General features: G+C 49.2%; 3 protein-coding genes, 1 long non-coding RNA gene and 1 other non-coding gene across 10 annotated transcripts; 3 read left to right on the top strand and 2 right to left on the bottom strand.

Annotated features, from left to right (window-relative positions):
• Positions 1 to 320: 320 nt before the first annotated feature.
• Positions 321 to 3,148, top strand: LOC120698284 (glutamate-1-semialdehyde 2,1-aminomutase, chloroplastic). Its single transcript, XM_039981818.1, has 3 exons — positions 321 to 574; positions 1,269 to 1,442; positions 1,886 to 3,148. Exons 1-3 carry the CDS (start codon positions 395 to 397, stop codon positions 2,951 to 2,953), a joined length of 1,422 nt encoding a protein of 473 aa, XP_039837752.1. The 5' UTR covers positions 321 to 394; the 3' UTR covers positions 2,954 to 3,148.
• Positions 3,149 to 3,152: 4 nt separating this feature from the next.
• Positions 3,153 to 6,601, bottom strand: LOC120698285 (transcription factor TGAL1-like). Of its 3 annotated transcripts, XM_039981821.1 has the most exons (9): positions 6,591 to 6,601; positions 5,216 to 5,267; positions 4,862 to 4,936; positions 4,723 to 4,782; positions 4,543 to 4,620; positions 4,399 to 4,450; positions 4,046 to 4,317; positions 3,693 to 3,941; positions 3,153 to 3,553 (listed from the first exon to the last, which is right to left on the bottom strand). In XM_039981821.1, exons 1-9 carry the CDS (start codon positions 6,599 to 6,601, stop codon positions 3,407 to 3,409), a joined length of 996 nt encoding a protein of 331 aa, XP_039837755.1. In that variant the 3' UTR covers positions 3,153 to 3,406. The 3 variants fall into 3 exon arrangements, with proteins under 3 accessions (XP_039837755.1, XP_039837753.1, XP_039837754.1); XM_039981819.1 differs by lacking the exon at positions 6,591 to 6,601 and having other exon boundaries at positions 5,216 to 5,361; XM_039981820.1 differs by lacking the exon at positions 6,591 to 6,601 and having other exon boundaries at positions 4,862 to 4,921; positions 5,207 to 5,361.
• LOC120698283 (calcium-dependent protein kinase 14) lies at positions 6,256 to 9,145 on the top strand. 2 transcript variants are annotated; one of them, XM_039981817.1, is made up of 7 exons: positions 6,256 to 6,292; positions 6,921 to 7,568; positions 7,659 to 7,811; positions 7,945 to 8,060; positions 8,153 to 8,320; positions 8,411 to 8,638; positions 8,751 to 9,145. In XM_039981817.1, the coding sequence occupies exons 1-7, from the start codon at positions 6,259 to 6,261 to the stop codon at positions 8,844 to 8,846; spliced, it is 1,443 nt and encodes a 480-aa protein (XP_039837751.1). In that variant the 5' UTR covers positions 6,256 to 6,258; the 3' UTR covers positions 8,847 to 9,145. The 2 variants fall into 2 exon arrangements, with proteins under 2 accessions (XP_039837751.1, XP_039837750.1); XM_039981816.1 differs by lacking the exon at positions 6,256 to 6,292 and having other exon boundaries at positions 6,601 to 7,568.
• A 1,209-nt stretch (positions 9,146 to 10,354) lies between these two features.
• On the top strand, positions 10,355 to 11,975 carry LOC120701311. Of its 3 annotated transcripts, none has more exons than XR_005686040.1 (3): positions 10,355 to 10,552; positions 10,644 to 10,743; positions 11,262 to 11,975. It is a non-coding gene; the product is annotated as an uncharacterized LOC120701311 (long non-coding RNA). The 3 variants fall into 3 exon arrangements; XR_005686041.1 differs by lacking the exon at positions 11,262 to 11,975 and adding an exon at positions 10,803 to 11,214; XR_005686039.1 differs by lacking the exon at positions 11,262 to 11,975 and having other exon boundaries at positions 10,644 to 11,214.
• Positions 11,976 to 16,648: 4,673 nt separating this feature from the next.
• Positions 16,649 to 16,757, bottom strand: LOC120701619. The gene has a single exon (XR_005686184.1). It is a non-coding gene; the product is annotated as a small nucleolar RNA R71 (small nucleolar RNA).
• Positions 16,758 to 16,972: the final 215 nt, after the last annotated feature.

The raw sequence follows: 16,972 nt of genomic DNA on the forward strand, positions 1-16,972 counted from the left end.
TTGGGCGACAGGGTCCTGTCGCCTCTGGGCCGTGCGACCGGGGGTATTTTCGAAAATTTTCAAAACAGACATATATTTTTGAAATTTTTATTTTTTTTTAAATTTAAAAAAGAAAAAGCCGCCCCGTGCTCGCAAAGCGACGTGGGATAAAATTTCGGCCCAGGCGGACTAAACACAAGCAGCACTGCTCTTTCCTGGCTGGTTACTCGTCATCAAAAGGAAAAAAAAAACAGAATTCAAAAAAAAAACAGAGACGAGGTCGTGGTTTTGGTGGGCCCGCGTGAGCTTTTAAGACCCAATCGCACCAAACCCCTCCAGAATTTCTTATCCCCCTCCTCATCTGCTCCCCCTCCGACCCCGACCTCGCGCGAGAGGAGAGAGCCGGAGCCCGAGCATGGCCGGAGCAGCAGCAGCAGCCGTGGCGTCTGGGATCTCGGCCCGGCCGGCCGCGCCGAGGAGGGCCCCGGCCGGGTGCCGCGCCCGGCTGCCGGTGGTGCGGGCCGCGATATCCGTCGAGAAGGGCGAGAAGGCGTACACGGTGCAGAAGTCGGAGGAGATCTTCAACGCCGCCAAGGTACCCGTCCTCTCCGGCTCCTTCGCTTTGCGGCTTCCCTAATGCCGTCCGCCCGGGTTCCCTTCCGTTTGGGAGAGACTTGTGGCCTATTGAGGTGGGAATTCTGGAGAAAGAGACGTGCGCTTGCGGCCAGCTTGGGGAATGGTTCTCCTGTGGAAATTGCGGCCGGTTGGTTTTGTTTTTGTTTTTTCTTTATTTATTTCTGCCCATGGATTGCTGATAACGCAATTAGAGGTGGATTGTCAAAGATGGGTTGGAACATGGAAATCGGGGGCTGGGAGAAGCCTGGAGAGGGCCGACATTGTGAGCTGTTAGCAAGGTCAACTACGCTCCTGAACCAAATTGACACATGAGACATTTATGCAGATGGAATGATCGTTGTAAGCGGTTACGCTGGGATAGAATTCCTTAGGTGCAGCACCCATTACTTTTTTCCTGATTGTGCAGTAGTTTTGTGCAGTAGTAGCCATTCCTCTGTGAGTCATCCTTTAGATCTTGGATCTGTAGCAGGTAAACCACACTGATAGATGTGAGTACAACCCTGATTGGATATAAAATTATCATGAGTTGTCAGATTCTACAAGCACCTGGACCAGTTTTAGGATCTTTCACCATTTGAGATCTCAGTCAGTTTGTCGCCATTTCTTCCCATGGTTCCGGATGTTTTACTAATTGATGTTTCACTGTATCTCAGGAGTTGATGCCCGGAGGTGTTAATTCGCCGGTCCGTGCCTTCAAATCGGTTGGGGGGCAGCCTATAGTTTTTGACTCTGTAAAGGGTTCTCGTATGTGGGATGTCGATGGGAATGAATATATTGATTATGTTGGTTCCTGGGGTCCTGGAATCATCGGTCATGCAGATGATAAGGTATGGCATTGGATAATCTGTGTAAATGTGTTATGTGAGATGTATGAAATATTTTCATCATAATTCTCTTGCTAGTTAATCTGTCAGTTTGCTTCTGTGTTTCCTATGCAAGAGTGTGTGTTTTTATGATGGAGAAACTTGCTTCTTTTTGCTATTATACTTAATTGGATTAGTTTGACTAACCTCCATCCCACTTATGAATGTACCAAAATCTCTGGAGCTTTACATGCATCTATAATTCTTATAATCAGATTTTGTACATCAAACTGGTAGAACATTACGACTTTACTTCACATTCAAATATTTGTGAGCTAATTGCATGAATTTCGAACCACTAGATATCTGGGGGGAAATATACCTGATGCAGTAACATTTGATATAAGCTGGCTTGAGAATTGACAGAACTAGATCAAAATCATCGTTATTATATCTTGTTGATTCAGGTGAATGCTGCATTGATTGAAACTCTGAAGAAAGGAACTAGCTTTGGTGCTCCATGTGTGCTGGAGAATGTATTGGCTGAGATGGTCATATCTGCTGTGCCAAGTATCGAAATGGTCCGCTTTGTCAATTCAGGGACAGAAGCCTGCATGGGAGCACTCCGCCTTGTGCGTGCGTACACTGGGCGGGAGAAGATTATCAAGTTTGAGGGCTGCTACCATGGCCATGCTGACTCCTTCCTTGTCAAAGCTGGCAGTGGTGTTGCTACCCTTGGTCTCCCAGACTCCCCTGGAGTCCCCAAGGGAGCGACCTACGAGACTCTAACCGCACCATACAATGATGCTGAGGCGGTGAAGAAATTGTTCGAGGACAACAAAGGGGAGATTGCTGCTGTCTTCCTTGAGCCAGTTGTTGGCAATGCTGGTTTCATTCCGCCACAACCTGGTTTTCTCAATGCCCTCCGGGACTTGACCAAACAGAATGGTGCACTCCTGGTCTTTGATGAAGTGATGACTGGTTTCCGTTTGGCGTATGGTGGGGCTCAAGAGTACTTTGGGATCACCCCTGACGTGACAACCATGGGTAAGATTATCGGTGGAGGCCTCCCTGTTGGTGCTTATGGTGGGAGGCGGGACATCATGGAGATGGTCGCTCCAGCAGGGCCAATGTACCAGGCAGGAACTCTCAGTGGAAACCCACTTGCCATGACTGCTGGAATTCACACGCTCAAGCGTCTGACAGAGCCTGGCACTTACGAATACTTGGACAAGATCACCGGTGACCTCGTCCGTGGGATACTGGATGCTGGTGCCAAAACAGGGCATGAGATGTGTGGAGGACACATCAGAGGAATGTTTGGCATATTCTTCACTGGCGGACCAGTTCACAACTTTGGGGACGCCAAGAAGAGTGACACCGAGAAGTTCGGGAGATTCTACCGGGTCATGCTGGAAGAGGGCGTCTACCTGGCGCCCTCCCAGTTCGAGGCGGGTTTCACCAGCTTGGCGCACACCTCCCAGGATATCGAGAAAACCATCGAGGCTGCCGAGAAGGTTCTGAAACGGATATAGGGTTGAGCTATGCACTAGATTCCAGCGAATTTGCTACTTCATTGTGATGTACTCGAGTTTCACGCTACTGAAGTTTTGTATTGTGCAGCAGTAGCAGCAGTGTACCGTCTTATGTAGCTTCTCTTCTTTCTGAATTTAGCTTATCGTGTTTTTGCAGTGGTAATAAAATGAAAAATTGTGGTTGGCGATTACACAGTTGTTATACTGATGTTGGTTCATCCTTTTGCTCCTCTATATTTGCTGGATGTATACAATAATGAAACCGGCAAACTAAAGTGACGCAACTACAGTTGATATACGTTCCCATTTTACATACACGGGAAACGAACGACTAAACTCCTGTTAACAAGCAAGATTTATTGAAGATACCGAATACTGTAGCGCCTCCGCCTTTGCCGCGCCGATGAGCAGCTGGTGTTCCCACTCCATGACCAACTGATGAGCCAACTGAATTCACTCCCGTGGACGAGCAATCCAGAGAGAACTCAGAGCGCGCAGCCGGGAGAAATAGTCGCTGATTGCAAGCAGCGCCCGTGCAGATTGGCGGGTGGTCAGCACACGCTGCATTTGCTGCAGAGTGTGGAGCCGCAGATTATCAGCCTGCAAAATGCGAGGTCGTTCATCTTATTCCAAAAAAGCAAAATGAGATGGCTCTGCAAATTTACCAATTACAACACATTAATCAGCGAAAAACAAGATAAAGTGAAGGGACAAGTTCCAAGGTTTGCAGAAGCTGCACCTCCTGTAGGAAGTTTTCTAGGGTGCCAAGCTTCCCAATCGCCACTGCCATCTGAGCCGAGGAATCTGCAGCTTTACCAGAAGAACCTGCGGGACAGAGGGATCCTGATGCGAGGGTTTCCGCGACCGATTGTTGCAGTGCTTTCACCCCCAGAGAAAGATCTTCTTCAGCTTGCTGCGAGGACTGCTGCAGGTTGCATATACTTGCAAGCTGCTGTTCAGTAAGGGGTTCCAGACGACTTGCAAGCAGCTGCGGTGGAAAGAAAAGGCATCAGTGTAAGAAAGAGACCTGAAAGTCTTTCAGCTTTGAGACAAGTACATCGCCACAATAGGAACAAGTGACAGTCCACAAACCTTAAGAAGCTCTGACGGTCGAAATTCACCTAACCACAGGAAACACCTCTCAACAGGGGTCTTCCACATTCCTGACAGCACGTGGAAAGCATCTGCCTTGGCTGCTACACCCTTAAGCCTGAAAGCTTCGCAGTAGTGTGCCATGATGCTATCAACAATACACCGAAGATCATCATCACTGGCATGTGCATTGAGTGCACCCCTCAATTCGTTTATCTGCTTGTTGTGATCCTCTTGCCATCTTGCATAGTCCGTGTCAAAAGCCAAAGCTCCTAGAAATACGAATAACGGCTTAATTCAAGATACTGTACAGTGTGACCTAAACATTTGACACAAAAGGAATAGTAGATTACCATTTTCACTAGTTGAATGAGGCTTGTCTCCCGGAGTAGGAATAAAAATGCCCTGAACAAGCAGGGACATGTTGAAAAATCAGTTTGGTCAACAGGTGCTGCAGATTTTTGTTGATTCCAAAAATCAAAAGATGGCAGACATACCTGTTGGCGAGCGCGCTGAAGCTCCTGCTCGAGTTGAGCAAGTTTCAGCCTGCTATTCTCAAGTTGCTCGATATATGCCTGAGGATGAAGAAAGGGATGAATAACTTAGTTTCAGAGCATTCCTTACGCACAAGGAAAATACTAATGAGATGAGATCCACCATCAGGTACATGAAATTACCTTCTTTCTTAGACGGCTTTTCCTAGCGGCTTCACGGTTTTGGGCCAGACGACGGAGTGCCTGCCATTATAACTCGGTAAAAAGAGAAGTATGTAATGTAATAGATGATCCCTTCAGTGAGCATGTAGAGTTTAAATACCTTTTCACCAAGCTTGTCCTTTGATTTGTCACCAGAACCAGAAGCTGCAAGGGAAGCAAGCTGTCCTAGTTCCAACTGATAAGTAAACAAGATCAGGATATACCAAGAATAGAAGTAACTAGCTTCAACTAATGGATAATGTAATAGCATCAGAATAGAGAAACAACCATCAGGTGGTTTTTTATGTAGGAATGATGCACTAAAATTTGAAAACTGTCACAAAACTTTCAAGTTCTGCTCATGTCAAACTTATGGTGTGTGGTGTGTCTCACAATGAGAGTTAACATTCACGTTAGTAAGTCAGTGGCCATCTACAAAATTGTACGAAAAAAATGTTTTCAGAACGGTAAGTACCATTTGATTCTTCTCGTCAGTATCTAGATCCGTTGATGTATCAGTCCCAGGGCTTGCATAAGCCATCTCAGACTCTTCCAAGATCTCAGAGTTTCCTGATGTTGTAACTCAAGCTGCCAGATTTGGTTGTGCTCCACTTAGCTGTACTTCTGACTGAAGCTAACTTCAGGTGCTGCAGGCTGCAGTACTTCCAATGCAAAGAACAGATTGAAAAATCTATAAATTTGAACCGTATAAACGTCTAATGCAGCCATTGTATCTCATTCTTGAAACTTGGAATAGTCACCAATTCACCAGGTACGGTCAGAATATAACAGGGACAACTTACTCTTACTAGTGACTGAAGGGAATTAGTCGGTTGGATTGAACAAGGACTGAAGAGAACAGAATGCCAACCAAGCTGCGCATTACAGCTTCAGCAAAAGAAAAGCAAAACAACAATTTTAAAATGCTGTAGCATGGGAAGATATGATTCCCCTTGGTGATGGCAAAGAACATAAGCAAAAGAAGGGGGAGCAAAAGGAGACTACGAATTTATCCAAAAAAAATCCTTAAAACAACGAATGGAGACAGCCAAAATCGAAGCTACTTGCTCAGGAAAAAAAACCCTCAAAACCAGGTTGCACGGGCAAATTGACAATCTAGCAGCATACCTGTGTTCTTCCGAACGGATTTGCAGACTGCTTGATTCCAGAAAACCAAGCGAGTTGGATGGGATATGCGCAGCCAGCTTGGAACTTCTGAAATCTGAAGTCTCTGTAGTCTGTACAAATGGTATACAAGTAATATCTCTAGGCCTGCCATACGTGTCCTACGTCCAACAATGAATGCAAATCTATCGCAAAAATGTGTAGGCAGCTGCAAAAGTTCTTTTCCCTCCACAACGAGCGCGTTGCAGTCTTCGATGAACAGTTGCGTCCACGCCGTAGCATAGTGGGATAGCAGCATGTGCCTCTGAACTTTTATCCTAATCATCATCTAACAGGGACTTGTGGATTAGGCAGCGGCCTAACCCTCTAACAAGATAGAGTTCGCTGGGCCTGATGCAAACCGAGAATCTTGAGAAATCTGCCCGCAGAAAGTTTGCAGGAGCTGCAAATCAGGGGAGCGTTCGCACTTGCAGAGTCCACGGCTACTCAAAGCTATCGAGCACCAGGCAATGGCAAAGGGGTCGGATGGGGAGCACGCACCGGTGGACCGGTGGCAAAGGGATCATCCAGGCCAGGCCGGCGGCGGCATTGATAGCGCCGCCCAAGCTGAGTGTGACGTCAGGGCCAGCAAGATATCCCGTGGGCCCAGTGCCCACGGAAGCTTCTGTTGTTTTTCTGTGTTGAGCAAAGAGAAGGCAACCGAAGGCAAACCAAGCAGCCGTTACCTTCCCGCCATTCCCTCCCGGCCTCCCCTTTCATGGCCAGCCACCCCTCCCGGAAAAGGTTCCCCCGTCGCCCACCCGGACAATCTCCCCGGGTTCGCTGCGCGTCCGCGTCCCCGGCGCGCGAGCGAGCGAGCAATCCCCCCTCGCCGCCGGCGCCGGCCGCCGACATGGGCAACTGCTGCTGCGGGGGGTCGTCGTCATCGGCGGAGCCCGCGCCGCCGGACGCCTCCGCCGGCTCCAGCCGCCCCGGGGGCAGCTTCAGCGGGGGGCCGCTGGCCGGCGCGGCGACCTCGGCGCCCACGCCCGCCAGGCCCCCGGCGCCCGTGGGCCCCGTGCTGGGGCGGCCGATGGAGGACGTGAAGAGCACCTACACCATCGGCAAGGAGCTCGGGCGCGGGCAGTTCGGCGTCACGTCGCTGTGCACGCACAAGGCCACGGGGGAGAGGTTCGCGTGCAAGACCATCAGCAAGCGCAAGCTGTCGACCAAGGAGGACATCGAGGACGTGCGGCGCGAGGTGCAGATCATGTACCACCTCTCCGGGCAGCCCGGCGTGGTGGAGCTCAAGGGCGCCTACGAGGACAAGAGCTCGGTGCACCTCGTCATGGAGCTGTGCGCCGGCGGGGAGCTCTTCGACCGGATCATCGCCAAGGGCCACTACACCGAGCGCGCCGCCGCGTCGCTGCTCCGGACCATCGTCGAGATCGTCCACACCTGCCACGCCATGGGCGTCATCCACCGGGACCTCAAGCCCGAGAACTTCCTCCTCGTCAGCAAGGACGCGAACGCGCCGCTCAAGGCCACCGACTTCGGGCTCTCCGTCTTCTTCAAAGAAGGGGAGGTGTTCAGGGACATCGTCGGCAGCGCCTACTACATCGCGCCGGAGGTGCTGAAGCGGAGCTACGGGCCGGAGGCCGACATCTGGAGCATCGGCGTCATCGTCTACATCCTGCTCTGCGGCGTTCCGCCCTTCTGGGCAGGCAAGCTATCTTGCTTCATCGAGCTTTTTTAGCAAACGGTTCGTGAACTTGCTCGCGTTGCCTGAACCATGATGATGCCGGCCGGCGCAGAATCGGAGCACGGTATCTTCAACGCCATCCTGAGAGGGCAGGTTGACTTCACCAGCAACCCGTGGCCGCGCATCTCGCACGGCGCCAAGGACCTCGTCAGGAAGATGCTCAACCCTGACCCCAAGCAGCGGATTTCTGCATACGACGTCCTCAGTAAGTGTTCCATCACTTTATTTATATGTGATGAACACGTTGCAGATAAGTAAATTTGTAGTTGTACTGTTGTATGTACAGGCGGCCGGTGCCTTTTGCTATACTGAGACTGTATCTGTCGTTTGATGTCCAGATCATCCGTGGATCAAGGAGGATGGCGAGGCGCCTGACACGCCGCTGGATAACGCTGTCCTCGGCCGGCTCAAGCAGTTCAGAGCTATGAACCAGTTCAAGAAGGCGGCGCTACGGGTGCGTGTTTTTTCCTTTTTTTTTCTCTGTCAATTGATCATGGTGGGCGGCTCAATTTTATTTGTTCCTCCGAACCCTTGCCACGCATGCAGGTTATCGCCGGATGCCTGTCGGAGGAGGAGATCAGGGGTCTCAAGGAGATGTTCAAGAGCATGGACTGCGACACCAGCGGCACGATCACCGTGGACGAGCTCCGGCGAGGGCTGGCCAAGAAGGGCACCAAGCTCAGCGAGGCCGAAGTCCAGCAGCTCATGGACGCCGTAATAAGCGCATGCGCCATGAATCCCAGCTAGCAATAGCATCCCCCCCCCCCCCCCCCCCGCAGCGGCCCTGAATCATATTTGTGGCAGGCCGACGCCGACGGGAACGGGACGATCGACTACGAGGAGTTCATCACGGCGACGATGCACATGAACCGGATGGACCGGGACGAGCACCTCTACACCGCGTTCCAGTACTTCGACAAGGACAACAGCGGGTACATCACCATGGAGGAGCTGGAGCAGGCCCTCAGGGAGAAGGGGCTCCTCGACGGCCGGGACATCAAGGAGATCGTGGCGGAGGTCGACGCCGACAACGTACGTAATTTAATTAAGCCCGCCCGCCCCAGGACCTGCAGGACTTACTTGTATGCATGCGTATGGCTCTGCTAGCTGCCTGATGGGCTCGCTCCAACTGAGATGCGTGCAGGACGGGCGCATCAACTACACCGAGTTCGCGGCGATGATGAGGAAAGGGGACCCGGAGCCGTCCAACCCCAAGAAGCGGCGCGACGTCGTCCTGTGAGCCCCGTCGAGGCGCGCGCGCCGCGGCGGCGGCGTCGAGCTCGTGAACAGACAGATTTGCGCGGCTGGTTGGGCTCGGGCATGGTGGACGGCGAGGGACCGAGAAGCAACAAACGCATGCACGCATTCTCTAAGAGCAGCTCCAGCGTTGGTTTTTAGGTAGTGCTACGGGTGGAGAAAGAAACATTGTTAGGATGCTTCACGCTGGAGCATAGGATGCTCTGGAGCAACTCCCTAGTTCAGGTGCTGCGTTTTGCACCAGGTGCTCCAAATAAAATACATTTTTAAGGATGTACTTTACCAGCCCGGCAGGTAAGAGAGTGAGAAAAAGAGTTATATTGACCATATTTTTTATTTGATTGGCTAGCAGGGAAGTGGGTGCTTCACGCTGGATCAAAATAACTTGAAATCTACCGTGCTGACATGGCCTTCAAGCTTCTTTGTGAAACGATTATACGCTGCTGCTGCTCTAAACACGCACACGCACACTGCGCTGATCGATACATGGGAAGTGGGGTGGGGGTGGGGGGGCAAGCGAATGAACCTCGTGAAATGCCAATCGATTGGGTGTCGAATTTGTTCTGTGTGTATATATGTTACTCGGGGGTGTGTGTGTGTATATATATATATATATATATATATATATATATATATATATATATATATATATATATATATATAGTAGAAGTGTACGTTCATATCGTGTACATATTGACTCCTTGTCGTCTTGTCGATCCTACAGTTGCGAAAATTGCAGGTCTCCGACTCTGGTCTTGTTTAGTTCGCGAAATTTTTTGATTTTGGTATTGTAGTATTTTTGTTGTTATTTGATAATTAATATCTAATTATAGACTAATCTGTCTATCCATCTATAAAAAATTGAAATAATTAAAACTCTTTCTCACCAAAATTAGGCCCACCGTAACTCTTACGGAGGCCGTACTCGTCAATATTTTCCACCAAAATCTTAATACTTTTTATACCAGCAATTTTCTATACCCACATCTTATACCCACGTATTACTTTTCTTTATCACATATTTTTACTTTCTTTTCCATATGCATTCACCCATAATTTGCTTCATTATTTATTTTGAAAGGACAATAATTGACATCATTGTTTATGGAAGGAAAAAAATGTGTATTATTTTTGAAGAGAAAATAAGTAACATCATTGTTTGATGGAAGAAAAATTAAATATATGTCTGTGGCACGTACATCTTCGCTAGTACTATAAAAATCGAAAACAACTGAAAACTTTTCTCATCCAAACTGGACTCACTGTACCTCTCACGCCGAACCCGTGTGTCAGGGCTAAGGGAGGTGGGAGAGTATGGAGACCCATAAAAATTGAGTGTTAGAAGATGTCTCACTGTCGTCGCCTATACCCGCCCATATACCCATACTTCCACATACCGCAGACATTGACCGACTCACCACTTCCGGTCATCCCAAAACGTGCTCGATGACTGAACAGGACTGGCTCCAGCCTCCCACGCTCCAGACTCGCCGTCGCCTCGAGCCGCTCGTGCTGGCCTATCGTCGCTGTCGCCCGGCCTGGCGGCGTGGCTCCGCTGTCCCGGCCGCCCGTGGTGCTCGCGCTGCTACTACACAGCGCTGAGGCCGAGGCCCCACCCCCGATAGCGCTCGCCTCTCTGCCGCCCCTGTCTCCTGCGCCTCTACCCTCCTCGCCGCCTCTATCCCTCTGGTACGTGCCGTCGTATCCTCCTCCGATTCCTCGCTCGTGGCCACTGCCGTTGCATCGGGTGCTGGCATCATCCTCTTGTATTTCTTTGCAGAGACCACAGATCCGTCCGGTGAGAGGAACCGCCCACTGCCATGTCGTCCGCTGAGCTCGCCAGCACCTACGTCGCCCTCATCCCCAGGCCCCCGAGCACGGTGAGTCCTCTCCTCCCCGCTAGCTTGTTTGATCTTTTATTGAAGCCTAATGTTTATAGGGGACATGCGCTTCCTGGTCCACCGTCCCCGGCCCCGCGGAGGGGGAGATAGCAGCGTCCCCACGCTGGCCGGGGCCGTGGCGGCAAGCGGAACGCTGCTCTGCTCTTGGATGCCTGCAATTTTGGTGTTCTTGGATGTGCGCATATCATATTACTGAAAGTTTCAGCAGTAGTAAAGAATTGGTGTCTGAGTCTCCGTGAGCTCTCTGTAATTCAGGAGGGAAGAGATTTTTCCCCCTGTGCCAAGGTTGTTTGTAGGTGTATCTATCAACTATCCATATGATTGTCAGAGACCTGTGGTTTTTCGTTCGTTCTTACTTCATAGTGGAAAATTTGTCAGTTTTGTTTTTTACCCTCTTAATGTTAGTTGTTACCAAGCTGCAATGCTGATGGAAACATATCCATTTTTTTTTACCTTTTGCCTGATGCGCGTTCTTGATTGAATCTACTTTTTTTCAGAGAGCCACAGAATCATGAATCACCAATATCATGAATCAGCAGTTGGTACTTGAGCTCTCAATTCTCTAGGCATAAAAAGCTGTAGGATCTGATCTTGTTGCTTCCGTTTCTACGTCAAGGCAGTGCTGCTGGCAGAGCCTTTGCCTCCCCCACGGCACCGCTGGAACTGTTGCCAGTGCAAGAGCCCATGCTGCCATAAGCTCCCGTGGCTACGGATGTTGGGGGTGTTTGGATCCGGAGGGCTGAAAAAAGTCCTTTCAATATTGGTATTTTGGAGTATTAAATATAGATTACTGATAAAATATATTTTATAATTCCTGTGCTATTTTGCGAAGACGAATTTAATGAGCCTAATTAATTCATAATTTACTACAATGATGTTACAATAATTTTCTGCTAATTATAGATTAATATATCTTATTAAATTCGTCTCGCAAAATAGTCTAGAAGTTATGAAAGCAGTTTTGTACATATATTTTATTAAATACTTCTAAAAAGTAAGATTCTATAAAACTATTTTTTAGCCCATGATGCCGGCGCCCGAAGACCATAAATGGTTTCTTTTTTATCTAGAAATCCAAAATTACGTCATTTTAAAAGCAAGGAATATAAAGTTTGGTACTGTGTCATATGTATTCTATAAAATATGTATTTAGTATCTTTTTCAAATACGTGCGGCGGCACGCACACTTTGCTAGTTAGGCTTAAAAGATTCCTCTCATCATTTACAGTTAAACTGTATAATTAGTTTTTTTTCAACTATATTTAATACTTCAAGCATATGTCTAAAAATTCAATGTGATAAATACGGTATAATATTTTTAGGAACTATCATCTATCCGGACAAATCAGCAGCCGCATGGCCCATCGCGGGGCGACATGACTGCACTGGACCACGGCTATCCACGCACTGTACCAGTCGAATTCGGGCCTGCCCTGAAATGTTTACAAGATATAGAGCCCTTGCGTACAAACTCAGCAAGGAGTCAAAAGGCCTAGACGCCTAATTTTGTTTCAAAGCTCAGATTTATTTTTTTCTCAAAGGACAACAAAAGCTTCTATTTTGCCGTAACATCATTAGAAGAACTAGCATGGTGCCCCGCGCAAATAGCGCGCCAGCTAGTTCTCCTGTGCTAATATTAATATTTTTTATTTAAAAATAATATTATTAATTTCGTTAAATTATTGCTGTTGCTTTTCGAGCTGGGCAAATTTAACCGATAACCGAAACCAAGAAAGTTTGGTTCTGTTTCGGTCCCATGTTCAAAGGAACCGGAACCGGATCCTTTCAAATCGATTGATAGTTCGGTTCCCCGATTTTTATAGAAGTTCGGTTCCTAGAAAATTGGAACTGATTGGTTCTTTTCATAGACAGAAACCAAGCAAGTTCGGTTCGGTTCCGGTTCTTACTGAAGGAACTGAACTTTCAGATGAACTGAAACTTCGGTTCCTCTGAACATGGAAACGAAATAGAACCGAACTTTCTCGATTCAGGTTCTTTTGGTTCTTGGGCGCGGTTACCCAAAGAACCAAATTCTAGCCCAATTAAACCCAATCAAACCGGCCCAATACCAATAGAAACCCTAACCCCAGTTGTATCCCACCCCATCCCAGTCCTACACCCCCGCCCAGTCGCCCACCCAATCCGACTCCGAGCCGCTGGCCGCCGTCCCCCTCCCATGACTCACCCACGCCCTCGCTCCCCGGCGTCCCTTGCTCCGGCTCTCCACCCTCCACCGGTCCGCCTTCGTCCTTGTCTCGTCGCCGCCCAACCGCGGAGCGGCCTGTGCCCACCTCTGCCAGGTGTGGGTCCCCGCCACCGCTCGGCTGGGCAACAGGCTGACCGCCGACCCCGACTAGATCCCGGCGCCCTCTCCGCTAGGCCGGCGCCAGATGCTCGTGCCCGCGAGGCCACGACGGCGCCATCCTGCCCCGCCAGCGCCAGGTCGCCACCACCCGCGTCCAGCCGCCCCTGCGCGGCCCCGACCAGTGTTCTCATTTCTTAAGTCGATACCGGGTTTGCGAAGACCTCGGCAACAACCTCAGAATTGCCTGTTGGCGGTCCTTAGTGCAATCACTAGAAATGAGGGCGCCAACCCATCCTAGCAACTGCACCCAAGGGGTGCCACTCTCGTGGTATCATCAATACGATTACAGATGGATCCGCAAGCGCACGGATATACCATTGTAGCATTTCACCAGGAGAGTAAGGGTATCGTTATTTATTTGTTTCCCAAAGGATGGCAGCGGAAAATGTATTGTACTTAACATTAACCATGATATTGTGCCTCAAGCAATAGGCAAAACTCTAACAGGGATAAGTCCAGGTAAAGAGATAAGCAAGGGTAATGCGACACAGCACACAACCACACTCCAAGAGGAAGGAATAAAAGAGAGAAATGACAAAACAAAGGACTAATCTATCCTACGTTAAGTCAGCTGGAGCTTAGGTTAGGTTAGGTGTTCTAGTGCTTCTATTCAAAGCTGGGGTCATGTTAGGACATGGTTAGGATTACATGTGCCAGGAAAATGGGATAGCAGGGAGAAGGTTCCGCACTAGAGAACGTCCAGTTCCGTTACCTCTTTGCATAAACTCCTACACCGAACCCGAACATCGGGGAATATGCTAAACGCAACACAGCTGTTACGCCGGACGGACAGGGCTGTCACCACCTGCCGTCTACCCCAGTCACACCGTGGAGCATGGTCATATCCGAAGGATCCCGCATACCCGAGCACCACGCTCGTGCATGAAGTCACTACTCTAGCGTCCCCGGGTCTCCCACCCTTCGGATGGACAAGTAAAACACTAGAGCAAGCCCGAAAGCACAACGAACCTCTATCCGTACCTGGATCATCTGGTCTAACCAAGACCTTAGCACAACTCATGAAGGAACTAAGGATGGATTGATAAACTATCAAGATAGTAAAACAACCATAGCATATCTCTATATTATGAATAGAAGTCTAACAAATCGGATAAAATGCCATACCGGGAGCCGAGGATTGCTCAACGACCTCGAAGACGACTTGCTTCGCTAAAGAGAACTAGCCTAGCTCCACTACCTAGCTAAGAGAGCAAGAGACAGGAGAGCCTCGTTGGAATGGTGGAATGAGAGGTTGTTGATGGTGCTTAAGTGCCATTTTCGACCGTCAACTATACTCAATAATAATAAAAACTACATGTCTTACTCACATATTTGTATCACTAACCTCGCTCCACAGTTGTTTTCGAGTTTTGTACATTTCAGATGAGCAAGAGCGGAATAAGATGAAAACACACAGCAGACGCCGTACACTACGCAGAATATCGCATCCGGCGTCACACCCTTACAAAGAGGGCCCACATGTCAGAGGAAACGGGGCCTCCACGCAAGATGCACCAGAGGATAAGGATAGGATCCCATGAATATACCATCCAGCAGAAGATCAGGCCGAGGGGCTGCCAGGTGGGGTCGGCCGACCCCTAGGGTCGGCCGAACCTAACCTGCAACGCGTCCAGGTGCATCTCGGGGAGAAGTAGCTGCCAAGGCACCTGATTACCTTCCATATGTGCATTTGGTGGAAACCGACCTCTATAGCTATAAATAGGGCCTCCCCCCCCCTCAACACACACACTTCATTCCACCATTCCAAGAAGGCTCTCCTCTCTCTTGCTCTCTTAGCTAGGTAGTGGAGCTAGGCTAGTTCTCTTTAGCGAAGCAAGTTGTCCTCCGAGTCGTTGAGCGATCCTCGGCTCCCGGTATGGCTTTGTATTCATCTTGTCAGACTTCTATTCATAATATAGAGTTGTGCCATGGTTGCTTTACTATCTTGATAGTTTATCAATCCATGCTTATTTCGTTCATAAGTTATGCAAATGTCTTGGTTAGGCCAGATGATCCGGGTACGGATAGAGGTTCGTTGTGCTTTCGGGCTTGCTCTAGTGTTTTACTTGTCCATCCGAAGGGTGGGAGACCCGGGGACGCTAGAGTAGTGACTTCATACATGAGCGTGGTGCTCAGGTATGCGGGATCCTTTCGGATATGACCGTGCGCCACGGTGTGATTGGGGTAGACGGCAGGTGGTGACAGTTGTGTTGCGTTTAGCTTACTCCCCGACGTTCGGGTTTGGTGTAGGAGTTCATGCAAAGAGGTAACGGGACTGGATGTACTCTGGTACGGGACCTTCTCCCCGCTATCCCATTGTCCTGGCACCTGTAGCCCTAGCCATGTCTTAACATAACCCCAGCTTTGGATAGAAGCACTAGGACACCTAACCTAGCCTAAGCTCCAGCTGATTTAACGTAGGATAGAGTAGTTCCTTTGTTTTGTCATTTCTCTCTTTTATTCCTTCCTCTTGGAGTGTGGATGTGTGTTGTGTCGCATTTCCCTTGCTTATTCTTTACTTGGACTTACCCCTGTTAGAGTATTGCCTATTGCTTGGGGCACAATGTCATGATTAATATTAAGTACAATACCTTTGCCGCTGCCATCCTTTGGGACACAAATAAATGACGATACCCTTACTCTTCGGGTGAAATGCTACAACAGTATATCCATGTGCTTGCGGATCCATCTGTAATCGTATTGATTATACCACGAGAGTGACACCCCTTGGGTGCAGTTGCTAGGATGGGTTCAGCGCCCTCATTTCTAGTGATTGCACTAAGGACCGCCAACAGGCAATTCTGAGGTTGTTACCAAGGTCATCGCAAACCTGGTATCGACTTAAGAAATGCCAACAAGCATTTCTGGCGCCATTGCCGGGTACGGCACGTGAACAAAGATATTGTGTTGATATTAATCTAGGCTTTGTACTCAGGATATAGTCTTTACTCTTTCAGGCTAATGTCACTTTATGTCTTCTTTTATTTTTTGATTTGAAAGAATACAGGGGTAGTGTATGACTGGTTTCTCCCTGCCAGAAAACTACACAGACAATCCAGAGAGGCTCGTGAGAAGGGCACGACCTCGCGTCGTTCCTCCTCTCGCCATCCTCCCGGCACATGAACCCATTTCGGAAGCACCACTCGTTCTTGAGGCTATGGCTGAGAAGACTCTCCGCAAGTTCTCCGTCCCCTCTACCGACAATGTGGCCACTGGCCCCAACATCAACGTCGGGGACGTGAACTTTGAGCTGAAATCAAGCCTCATCAACATGGTGCAGGCTAGCCCATTCTGTGGCAAGCCGAACGAGGACGCAAATGCTCATTTCCAAAATTTTCTAGAGCTCTGCGACGCAGTTGTTATACGGGGTGTCGCCGCCGATGTGATCAAGCTTCGTCTGTTTCCCTTTTCCCTTCTGGGGAAGGCGAAACAGTGGTTCTACATGGAAAAAGACATCGACACCTAGGCCAAAATGCCCCAAGGCGTTCCTCGCAAAATTCTTCCCGCTGGTCAAAACAAATGCCCTGCGCGGAAGAATATCAAGTTTCCAGCAGACGAGGATGGAATCCATCCCAAAAGCTTGGGAGAGGCTGCAGGAATACATCCTGGCCTGTCCTCATCATGGCATGGACGAGTGGCTCGTCCTTCAAAGCTTCTACAACGGGCTCACAACGACATCTCGAGCCAACATTGATGCTGCTGCTGGAGGAGCCTTTCTCGATCTAACCATAGCCAAAACCAAAGAATTGATCGAGAAGATGGTCTCCAATCAGCGGTGGAGCGATGAACGACTCCAACCCCGCACGAAGGGCATGCATACCGTCAAGGAGATAGATATGATTG

Source organism: Panicum virgatum, chromosome 3K (assembly GCF_016808335.1).
Source record: "Panicum virgatum strain AP13 chromosome 3K, P.virgatum_v5, whole genome shotgun sequence".
In the NCBI taxonomy this organism is placed as follows: domain Eukaryota; kingdom Viridiplantae; phylum Streptophyta; class Magnoliopsida; order Poales; family Poaceae; genus Panicum; species Panicum virgatum.

Bases quoted from the DNA above. Each gene is read 5' to 3' on its own strand.
- LOC120698284 (XM_039981818.1), top strand. From the start codon at position 395: ATGGCCGGAGCAGCAGCAGCAGCCGTGGCGTCTGGGATCTCGGCCCGG. The intron at 575-1,268 runs GTACCCGTCCTC...ACTGTATCTCAG, and splicing joins AGATCTTCAACGCCGCCAAG to GAGTTGATGCCCGGAGGTGT. The intron at 1,443-1,885 runs GTATGGCATTGG...TTGTTGATTCAG, and splicing joins TCGGTCATGCAGATGATAAG to GTGAATGCTGCATTGATTGA.
- LOC120698283 (XM_039981816.1), top strand. From the start codon at position 6,623: ATGGCCAGCCACCCCTCCCGGAAAAGGTTCCCCCGTCGCCCACCCGGA. The intron at 8,061-8,152 runs GTGCGTGTTTTT...CCACGCATGCAG, and splicing joins TCAAGAAGGCGGCGCTACGG to GTTATCGCCGGATGCCTGTC. The intron at 8,321-8,410 runs GTAATAAGCGCA...TATTTGTGGCAG, and splicing joins TCCAGCAGCTCATGGACGCC to GCCGACGCCGACGGGAACGG.
- LOC120698285 (XM_039981819.1), bottom strand. From the start codon at position 5,281: ATGGCTTATGCAAGCCCTGGGACTGATACATCAACGGATCTAGATACT. The intron at 4,783-4,861 runs GTATTTAAACTC...TTATAATGGCAG, and splicing joins AGGACAAGCTTGGTGAAAAG to GCACTCCGTCGTCTGGCCCA. The intron at 4,621-4,722 runs GTAATTTCATGT...CTTCATCCTCAG, and splicing joins AAAGCCGTCTAAGAAAGAAG to GCATATATCGAGCAACTTGA.